Source organism: Pseudozyma flocculosa (assembly GCF_000417875.1).
Source record: "Pseudozyma flocculosa PF-1 unplaced genomic scaffold scaffold00007, whole genome shotgun sequence".
Taxonomy (NCBI): domain Eukaryota; kingdom Fungi; phylum Basidiomycota; class Ustilaginomycetes; order Ustilaginales; family Ustilaginaceae; genus Pseudozyma; species Pseudozyma flocculosa.
Genome location: NW_006920875.1, coordinates 839461 through 849205, shown reverse-complemented (window position 1 = coordinate 849205; position 9745 = coordinate 839461). Strand labels below are relative to the sequence as shown.

General features: G+C 65.6%; 4 protein-coding genes across 4 annotated transcripts in view; all 4 read right to left on the bottom strand.

Annotated features, from left to right (window-relative positions):
* The window catches only part of PFL1_02673 (uncharacterized protein), a gene marked incomplete at both ends in the record, with an annotated part of 4902 nt that extends 1045 nt beyond the window's left edge, over positions 1 to 3857 (bottom strand). Inside the window, 7 exons of the mRNA XM_007880187.1 lie at positions 9 to 390; positions 482 to 498; positions 619 to 879; positions 1058 to 1523; positions 1631 to 1764; positions 1860 to 2085; positions 2187 to 3857. Of these exons, the coding sequence (XP_007878378.1) occupies positions 9 to 390; positions 482 to 498; positions 619 to 879; positions 1058 to 1523; positions 1631 to 1764; positions 1860 to 2085; positions 2187 to 3857 (3157 nt within the window). The remainder of the gene's footprint in view (positions 1 to 8; positions 391 to 481; positions 499 to 618; positions 880 to 1057; positions 1524 to 1630; positions 1765 to 1859; positions 2086 to 2186) is intronic.
* Positions 3858 to 5433: 1576 nt separating this feature from the next.
* Positions 5434 to 7110, bottom strand: PFL1_02672 (uncharacterized protein; the record flags this gene model as incomplete). Its single annotated transcript, XM_007880186.1, has 4 exons — positions 5434 to 5570; positions 5919 to 5985; positions 6154 to 6389; positions 6486 to 7110. 4 exons carry the CDS (start codon positions 7108 to 7110, stop codon positions 5434 to 5436), a joined length of 1065 nt encoding a protein of 354 aa, XP_007878377.1.
* Positions 7111 to 7681: 571 nt separating this feature from the next.
* PFL1_02671 (uncharacterized protein) lies at positions 7682 to 8495 on the bottom strand (the record flags this gene model as incomplete). The annotated part of the gene is made up of 2 exons (XM_007880185.1): positions 7682 to 8000; positions 8146 to 8495. 2 exons carry the CDS (start codon positions 8493 to 8495, stop codon positions 7682 to 7684), a joined length of 669 nt encoding a protein of 222 aa, XP_007878376.1.
* Positions 8496 to 9413: 918 nt separating this feature from the next.
* Positions 9414 to 9745, bottom strand: part of PFL1_02670 (uncharacterized protein) — a gene marked incomplete at both ends in the record, with an annotated part of 5076 nt that continues 4744 nt past the window's right edge. Inside the window, one exon of the mRNA XM_007880184.1 lies at positions 9414 to 9745. This exon is cut by the window's right edge and continues 4744 nt beyond it. Coding sequence (XP_007878375.1) covers positions 9414 to 9745 — 332 coding nt within the window.

The following is a 9745-nucleotide window of genomic DNA, read 5'->3' as shown; positions in this document are numbered from 1 at the left end:
ACCCGCACCTCCGCCCTCGGCCGTCGTGGCCCCGACGGCGCCATCTCCGCCGCCGCCGACGTGCGACGAATGATGGTGATGCGCCGTACCGGACCCCGCAGCGCCGCTGCCTGCGTGTCCGTGGTGGTGGTGATGGTGAGGGTGGTGGTGATGCCGCCGCTTGAGGCTCAGATCCAGCCGCTTGAACGCCTGCTGCATGATCTGCAGCTGCCGGTGCGACGCGGAAAAGCGCGAGGAGAGCGTGCGCAGCAGGTCGTACGCCAGCACCAGCAGCTCCTTGGACTCCTTGATGATTGTCGCGCCGTTGGGGTCCTGCGACGGGTCGATGAGGCGCGACGAAATGTAAATGGCCGGAATCAGGCCGCGACCGGTCTGGGATAGCTGATAGGACTGCGAGGTGGGTGCAACGGACGAAAGGCGGCAGATGTCAGCGAAAGGCACGATCGCGAAACCACGACGAGCACGGCATCATGCGACTCACCATGACCGATCCAAAATCTACGGCGATGGACACGGCAGACCGTTGTGACAAGAATGATATCGCGTCAGCGCACACCTTCACCCGCCTTCCCTTGCTCCCCGCTGACGTTCCAAGACCCTAGAACCTCGACAGCTCACCGGTATACTCTCCGCGCCGGATCATCTTGCGCTGGGAGAGGAGGAGCTCCCGGCACCACTTGACCATCTCGTCGCGGTAGTCGAGCCGCGGCGGTTCGCGCGACAGGTTTGTATTGGCCATGCAGAAGAGGTGGCGGTAGATGAAGATCTTGATGAACGCCGCCGTCGTGCGCAGCCGCTCGATGTGCGCATGGAACATGGGATCGTCCTGATGCGTCGTCGTCGGCGTGGGCGTGTCGGCCGTCTGGAACATGTCGACGACTGGAGGCGGAGCAGGCGCAGAGGTGCGAGGCGCGGTCAAGGTCAGAACAGGCAAGGATCGAGGGCCGAGGTCAAGGTCAAAGGACGTAGGCGAGGGGGTCCAGGAAATTCGGTAAGCTGCTGCAACGTCGCTGCGCTGGCTCTCGCCGCTGCCACCGCTACCGCTGTCGGCACTCACGTTCGAGCTCCTCGGAGAAGCCGATGGGCTCGTGGTCGGCCATGCAGCTGTCGTCGTGGTTGGCAGACTGGCGCGGGCGCTTTGGCTTCTTGCGCATCAGCCTCTCGAGGGCGGCCGAGGAGCTGCAGGCGGGCAGGTTGATCTTGTCAATGACGCGCTCCAGGACGCAAAACAGGCGGATGGCGGCGCGGTGGTAGGGGCGCATGCTGTACGCCTGGTCAAAGCTGTTGCTGGCGGGCAGCCGCTCGTCGTAGGCGGGCGAATCGGTGTCGATCTCGGCGACGTCAATGTCCGACAGCCGCAGCAGCACCGGCCGGCCATAGGCGGCCGACACCTTGTCGCCGCAGTAGACGGCCCACAGCGTGCGCCGACGCGCCTCTATTTCAGAGGCGGTGAAGGCGTCCGTGTACGTCTCGGCGGAGCGATGGAGGCCCACGTCAAAGCACTTGGACACGCATCCGTTCATCTGCAGATGTCAGCCGAAGGGGGTAGCGGAGACGTGAAGAGGTTGGTAAGCGGGTGCACGGAACGCCACGGCTTTCGGTTCGAGGCGAAGACCACGCGACGGCTCACCAGGTAATGCGCGCGATGCACACCATACGGGCCCGAGGCACCAAAACAGTAGTGCGAGAGGTAGAAGAGCGCCTGAATGTGGTTGAGGGACGCCCAGTCGGTGCTCCTCGGCGCATATCTGCGCACGTCGAGGTCTGTGGGCAGATCGAGAGGTTGCGCGAGAGTAGACGAGGTCAGCGCTGGACGGAGCGGCCCAATCCGGCAGCTATCGGACGCATCATCGACTCACACAGCTCAAAGAAGCCAAAGGACGAGCCCCACTCTGCCGCGGCGCCGCCCTTGATGCTGCCGGCCTCTTCCCGTGCCGCGATCGCGCAGCAGGCAATGACCAGGCAGACAAATGTCGGGTTCTTGCGCTGCTCGGCGTCCTTGAGCGTCTCGAGGAACTCGGACAGGAGGAAAGTGGGCCAGAGGACGTAGGTGGTGGAGAGAAAGGTGTGGACGAGAAAGCGGCGCTGCGAGGTCGAGGTGCAGGACAAAATGGGCGGACAGGAGGTTTAGCTGGGCGGATGCGGTCGTGTCACGCTGCTCGGTCTCGTCGAGCGGCGCTACTCACATGCTGTGGAGGGATCTTGGAATCCATATAGGCCCACATATCCGTCGGCGCCGTCTCGGGGTCGGCCAGTGCTGGCTGCGACGGCGATGTCAGCGTCGGTTTGGCATCCTCTGCGGCCTCAGAGCGGGACGGCGTGTCCTGCGCCGGCTTGGCATCCCTGCTAGTCCTGTTTCCGCCGGCCGACACGCCCTGTGGGCGCGCAAAGGTCGATGCCGAGGTCGAGGTCAATGTCGCAGCGGCCGTCTCCTGCGGATGCGGCGAAGTGGTGCTCGCCCTCGACTCGGGCTTGGCGGCGGGCGAGACTGTGAGCCTGACGCTGGCGCTGCTGGGCGCGCGGGTGGTGATGCCCTCCATGTTGGGCTGCGGCGCCATGGCGAGGCTGCTGTTGTAGGTGTGTGGCACATTGATCGAGCCCAGCCCGCTGCCGGTACCGCCGCCGCCGCCGAGGCCGAGGCCGCCTAGGGACCAGTCGTAGTCCACCAGGCCCTGCTGGCCCGTGGCGCCCAGGGGCGGGTGGGCGATGCCGCCGGCGACGTCAGTCATCTGGCCGAGGCTGGCGAGAGCGTGCGGAGAAAAGATCTCGCTCTCGAGGGCAAACATCTGCGTGTTGCCCGTATCGTGGGCGTCCCCCTCGAGCACCTGCCACAGCGCGTCGAGAAACTGCTCGTTTGCGAGCTTGTGGTACTCGTGGAGATAGGAGAGGGTGCCGAGACCGGACGAGAGCGAGAGGGCCTTGAGGTGCCCAAACTCGTTGCGGTAGAGCGAGTCAAAGGGGTAGGCGAGGTAGCGGTGGCGGCGCAGGTCCGGCCGCGGCGGCCAGGCGACGGAGTGGGTGGAACGCTCGTAGGGCGTGTTGGGCCACATGGTCGAGGCTGGCGGCTCGGAGCTCTCGCTGCTGCGGAACTGAGAAGGGCCACCGGCGGCACCGCCCTGCGTGCGGAAGTGGACCGAGGAGCGGGGATCGGAGACGGGCGTGGCAAAGGCCGCCGAAGACGACGACGACGAGGAAGAGGGGTGTCCGGTGGTTGCTGCTGCTGCTGCTGCTGGTGGGCCTGGTGTCGTGGGTGTTGCGCGGTACTGGAGGCCGGCGCGGCTGTGCAGGTCGGGCGGGTAGCGGTGGGACGAGACGGATGGCTCGTGGTCGCTGCCGCTGTGGTAGCCGTGCAGGCCGGTGGCCGCCGATGCCGACGCCGCCGACGTGGAGGCATTCGAGGGCGAGATGTGCTGTGCGTCCTCTCCGGGTCTCCAGTCCTTGCAGACGAGGCCGAGCGAGGTGCAGTTTTCGCAGGGTCGGAGGTCGCCGCACTTGATCTTGCGTGCCTTGCAGCGGTTGCACGCCTGGCGCACGCGCGAGCGCTTCGAGGGGCGCTCCTGGGACGGCGGACCGGGCGGAGCTGGTCGCGAGGACCGAGGCGAGGGCTCGAGCGAGTACTGCGGGTTGATCGAGGGCGATATGGACGACGACGTGGCGCGGTGCTGGGACTGATGGTGGTACTGCTGCTGCTGCTGCTGCTGCTGATGGTGGTGGTGATGTTGGTGGCCGTGACTGGTGTAGGGCGCAGATACAGACGCCTGGGTGGACGACGAGGTGCTAGGGATGGCCATGGAAGGGGTCGAGTTTGAGGCGGCGGCGGCGGCGCCAGTGTTTGAGTTGATCCTGTTGGTCGACATGGCGACAAGAGGGTTGCGGGTGGTGGTAGTGGTGGCTGCTCGAGAGAAGGGGTCGCTATGACGACGAGGCGGGGCAGGGAGAGGTATATGGCGGCGACATCAGAGGAGGCGGATCGAGGACCGTGCGGGAGGGCGAGTGCGGTGCCGTGGCCAAGAGCGGGGACGGGGATGATGATGTTGATGGAGGTGCCGAGCGACGAGGCTCGGAGCAGAACGGGAGAGAGAGGAAGACGGAAGGGCCTGCCGGCAAGGCGGAGGGCGGCGAGGTGAGCAGCTACGTAGGTACGGTAGCTGAGTGTGGGGAAGGGCAGGGTGCAATGATGTCTCGGTCTCGAGCCTCGGTTTGCCAAGGCCAGCGAGGCAGGCGAATGAGTGCGAGAGAGGGTCCAGAGGAGGAGCGAGGCGAGGCGAGGCCAGGAGTTGTCGACGTGGTAGCGCAGCGTGAGTAGCCAAGACGCAAGCAAGGTCGGTGACGAGGGAGGATGGGCAGGCAGCAGGCGGTGGCCAAGAAGAAACGGCGAGGCCAGCGTCAGGGTCAGGGAGGTCACCCAGCGCCAGCACCTTCTTAGCTTGCAAGCCAGCCCCAAGGGTTGGGGTTGAGGTTGGCTCTTGGTCTGTCTCGTGGGGGTCCTGCCCTGCCCTGCCCTGCCCTGCCCTGCCCTGCCCGCTTCCCCCACGCTTTGCTGCTGGCTGCTGGCGTGGGGCTGCTCTTCCCCGCCTCCCGAAAAACCAAAGACGGCAGCCCTCGCCCTCGCCCTCGCCCGTGCCCGCGCCCGCACCTCGGACCCAACCGGAAACGGCCGCGGAGCCAGCCGCACGCCACGTACCATTCATCGTCCCGGCGGTGCCACGCGAGCTGGGCGCGCCCCACTACCAACTCTCTCCTCGTCGTCACCGCCACGTCGCCTCGTCTGAGTAGACGTCTGAGATGGGCACAGCAACCAGCAGCTGATTTCGGCAATCCAGCTCCGACCATCGTACGTATCCGCACCCGCCTATCTCGCCAGCCAGGCCCTCCTGGCCCCAAACAGACAGATCAAGAGCAAAGGCAGGCCAGCTGGCCCTCCTGCTCCTGCTGGCTGGCTGGCTGGCGGGCGGGCGGGCAGGCTGCCGGCAGAACGGAGGATTTCTTTTGTTTTCCCACGTCGAGCTCGAGCGCCGTACTCTGTCGGCGGCGGCGGCGGCGACGATTCCTGCTGACCCGCGCCCGCGTGCCTCGCTGCTTTTGTGCGGGACCTACATATGTACATAGCCTGATCTCGACAAAGTCCCGCTGCAAGCGAGGCGACAAAGGCAGGCCAGGCAACAAAGAGCCAAGGGCCAGACAAGTCCAGTATGTCGGGCCGAGTACAGTACGTGGCCGTGGCGCCGCAAAGTCGCCGCCCGGCGCCACGCCTCTCTCATGGTCGAGCTGCGAGATCTTCTGACATGGCAGCATCCCGTCCAGACCCGACACTACGTACCTGGGAACCTATGCATCAATCAAATCGAGCGGTCCCGCGACGACGACGACCAACGCGCGCGCCTCGTATGTATCGATGGCCAATGCTGCCGCTGATCCGGACCTAAGTTACCGCTACTCGGCCACCCCTCGTCGTTCCACCTCGGCCACAAAGGCATCCACCCACTCGGCAAACGTATCGAACGTAGCGTCGGGCGGCGACCTCTGCGCTGCGCCATCCTCGTCCCCCTTGCGGTACTTGCCCGTTCGAACTGCCCGGGGAGAAGGCGCAACAGGCGGGGATGGGAGGGAACCAGGTGACAGGATGTCAGTCTGCACGTTCGGTACGAGGTGAGTCACAATCCTCCTCTCTTGCTCGCCCGTGAGCACAAGCTCAGATACGCAAGACGACTCGGCGACATGTATGGGAGCGCCGGGCCTGGCTGGCCTCAAGTTGTTTTGGGGGGCCCCGCAGACCCCGGCCCGCCGCCTACCTTACGTCGTCCCCCCCAAACCCTCTTGGCCGAGTCGGGCTGCCATATCGGGCGCTCGGTGGGGGTGTACCCCACACCACTTTGTGCCGTCATGCTGAGCCGTAGTCACCACGCGACTGCACTCACCCAGCACCCTCTCGAGCTCGAGAAGCGTCGTGTCGCCCCCGAGATCCGCCTCGACATCGTCGCCAATCTGTCAATCGAACCCGGTGCCATGCAGAGCCACGGGCACAGGCACAGGCACAGGCACAGGCACAGGCACAGGGGCACAGGCACATGCTTCCGGGTCAGCCCGGTTCTTTGCTCGATGATGAAGGTGTCCGCCGTACGACACCACACGGCTGGGACCCCCACCACTCACGATGACGTTTTTCGTCTTGGTCGTCGTCGCCGCATCGCCCTGGCCATCGCCATCGCCATCTCGGCCAGGGCCCTCGCGTTCGAGACCGCCCAGGCACTCTTGCAGGAATGTCCGCGAAGGCTTTCCGCAGATGGTCGTCGTCGAGGCGTCCAGTCGCGCCGCCGCCTCCAGCGCTGCGATGAACGCGCCCGGTCCGAGTGAAAGCGGGCTGTCGGTCGACGGTCGGTGGTAGAGAGCTGGTAGAGTCGGGCCCACACCGTGCGGCAGACGACGTTGGGATCAGCGCTCGGTCGCACGGGTCCTTTGCACGGCGCTGGATCTCGGGCACTCACCGCGGTGTGTCGCAATCAGCCTGGCCTTTTGCGATCCTCCGCGGCCGACGTACTCGCCGCTGATCAGCCTGAAGGCCTCGTCGAGCCAGGCCTGCGTCATGAGCTGCGGACACAGGCCCACGACGACGGCATCGCAACGCATCAGCGCCCTTTTCTGGTCATCGTGGAGCAGGCTGGGCGGTGTACCGGGCGAGGCAAAGAAGCAGCGCGATTCGAGCGCGGCGTCGCGCCGGAAGGCCGTCTGGGCCGACTCGGAGAGGAGGAGGAGCGGCGAGAGGCCGCAGCGCTCGACGTAGCGGCTGGTGGCGTCGAGGCTGGTAAAGAGGTCCGACTCGACGATGAGGTCGTCGCCGAAGCCGACCCTGCGCAGCTTGGAGAGGAGCGACGACGTCGACTCCTTTGTCGTGTTGCTGCAGAAGCGGATGCCGATCGACGGCGACGGCGGCGACGAGGGAGATGCGACGCCGCCCGAGGAGGCGCGCTGCTGTCGTCGTTGGAGCTGGCGCAGCTTTCGGAGGGCGTCGACGGCGCCGGGCGTCTGCTGCTCGCCGACGTGGCAGGTGCCGTTGAGGTCGATGAGGAGATTCACCCGGCGTGGGGGTGCGGGCCGTGCAGTCGAAGGCATGGCGTGGCGGCGGCGGTTGTGCCGTGGTAATGATAAGGCCGTGTGCTGGGAGAGTGGAGCAGCGGTGTGGAAAGAGGTTGCACGACGGCGAAGGAGATGCATGGAGGGTGCGGTTGGCTGGCAAAGGCCGAACAGAGCTGTTGGGAAGGATGGATGCTTTGGTGCCCGCCGTCGTTGTCGTTTGCAGCGCCAGGCCGAGTGTGGAGGTGTTGGTCGTAGCAGCGCAGCGAGGCCAGACCGTGCGCCTGCAAAAACGCACGCAAACAACGGCGCCCACGCAGCCAGCAACAAGATACGAAAAACGGGGAGCCAGACCGAGGCACCCTCCTGCGACGCCACCTCTGAGGGCGAAAGCGAATGCCAAGCGATTACAATGGTACATTGAGGGTGGGCCAGACCGGCAGCGGTGGCCCAAAAGAGCGACACCGCGCCATGCCGGAGGCCAGGGGTATAGAAATGCATGCTGGAACCCCGAAGCGGGGCGATGAGAGAGAGAGAAAGCGGGACTGGGGACGGCAGCGAGGCAGAGGCGACGACATCGGCATCGGCCGGCGAAGACGGCGGGGGGGCATCACCGATGGTCGGTGGCCGGCTTGAAGCGCTGGTAGTAGTCCTTGCGCTTGGCCTCGCAGCTCTCGAGGAACATTTCCGGCAGCTCGCCCACCAGCTTGGCCGGGCTGCCGCCGTAGATGGAATACGGCGGTATGACGGTGTTGGGCGCCACGACCGAGTTGTCCAGGATGCGCACGCAGTCCTTGATCATGACGAAGCGCCCGATCACGCAGTTGGCGCCGACCTCGACGTGCGAGCCGAGCGCGGCCGCCTCGACGACGCTGTTGGCTCCGATGCTCACGTGGTCGCCCATCTTGAGAGGATAGTAGGAGAACTGCCTGGAGGGGGATTCGAGACAGCCGGGGGTGAGCCGAGCGAGGGGCGAGAGAGGGTTGGAGAAGAGGAGCAGAGGAATGCGCGCAGAGGTCAGCGGAGGAAGTGCCCGCAAACGCCACCGCCGCCGTCAACAGAACACCAGCTCACCCCCTGTAAGTCTTGTAGGGCGGGCGTATGACACATCCCTCATCGAGGAGGCAGTAGCGTCCGATCATGACGACAATCGTCTGCTGCGGCGCCCTCTCCCTTGGCGTAGCCTCGGCACCCGGCCCGCTCGCCGACGTGGCAGACGACGACGGTGCTGACGACGACGACGAAGGTAGGCTGCGTTTGAGGTCGCCGCGGATCACGGCGCCCTGGTGGAGGATGCATTTGCCGCCCAGGATGATGTTGGCCGAGCCCAGGATGACGGAGCGCTTCGAGACGTGGTTGCCCGTCAGAGCCGTCTGGATGTACTCGGAAGGGTTGTAGTGCATCGGCTTCGAATGCGGCGCCATGCCGGGCAGAGCAGAGCGAGACCGCCAGGGGTCAGCGTTGGGGGGCGAGAATACAGGGCGACGTGGAAGGATGAAAGGCGAGGTGGACAGCAGCGGCGAGAGAGAGCGAGAAGGAGGTGGAAGAGGTGGACGACAAGAAGGAAAGAGGCTCAAGAAGCCCGCAAGCCGGGCCGAGAAGGTGGACCCTGCCCGCACCGCGTTTTTGGTTCCAGGCCGAGGGCGCCGCACGGACAGGTCACCTTCTCGGCGCATCTTTTGCATCTCGACGCCTGCCTTTCGAGGGGGATCGCATTCGATCCCATTGCATCGAGAGAGAAGACAAGTGAATAGATAGACTCGTGTGCGAAAGAGTGTCCGTCGGGAGGTCCTCGACACCCCATCAGACCCCCCTCCCCCTGCGGGATCCGTGCAGGGCAGACGAGGGGAATGGGGGAGGACTACGAGACAACAAAGGGGACCACGAGGGGAAGAAAGTAAAGACTGTCGAGCCCTTCTTCCTTGTCAAGGACTAGGGAAAGGATAATGGAGGAAAAGAAGGAGCGAGAAGGGCTCATGCTCCAAGTCTAGGGCGAAGGCCATCGTCAGACCTTGACCATGCCGAGCAGAGCGAGCAGCGTGACGGTGGCGAGGTCGTGGTCGTAGCAGTCGCCCAGGAACTTGACGTCGCCCATGCGCTTCTGCGGTCCCATCCTGATCTCGCTGCCTTCCTCATCCCTCGTCAGCGAAGACGAGGAAGAGGAAGGCACCGGCTCGACGGCAGACGGCAGGGGACGGGCAGAGTCCATCGACCTCCGTCCCGCACCGGCATCTGGCGTGACCGGTGTGCAGGTGTGAGCGGCGCCGCCTCCACCACCGCTCGTCGAGTCTTTCCGGACCACTGAGTCGGTCGATACGGCAGCGCGGCGGTTCTGCATGATGCTATGACCCCGACGCAACCCGGGCCCGGCAGCCGAGGGGGGAAGGTGCTGCGGCGCGTGGGACCGGATCGGCTTGGCTCCGCGCATACCCACCTGCGGCCCCAGCTGACCCGACCGGGGCAAGGGCGGGACGGGCGCCGATGACGATGCTGCTGCCGCCGGCACCGGCTGTCTGGCTTCGCCCTCGAGGGGCGATGGCGGCTTGGCGGCGCGAGGCTTGAACAGGCCGAGGGCGTTGCGCGGCAGCGAGTTGGCAGAGTAGGCGGCGAGCTGCACGGCCTCGACGCCGTCCATGGCAAACAGCTGCATCTCGCTCCCGCTCAGCCCAGACCC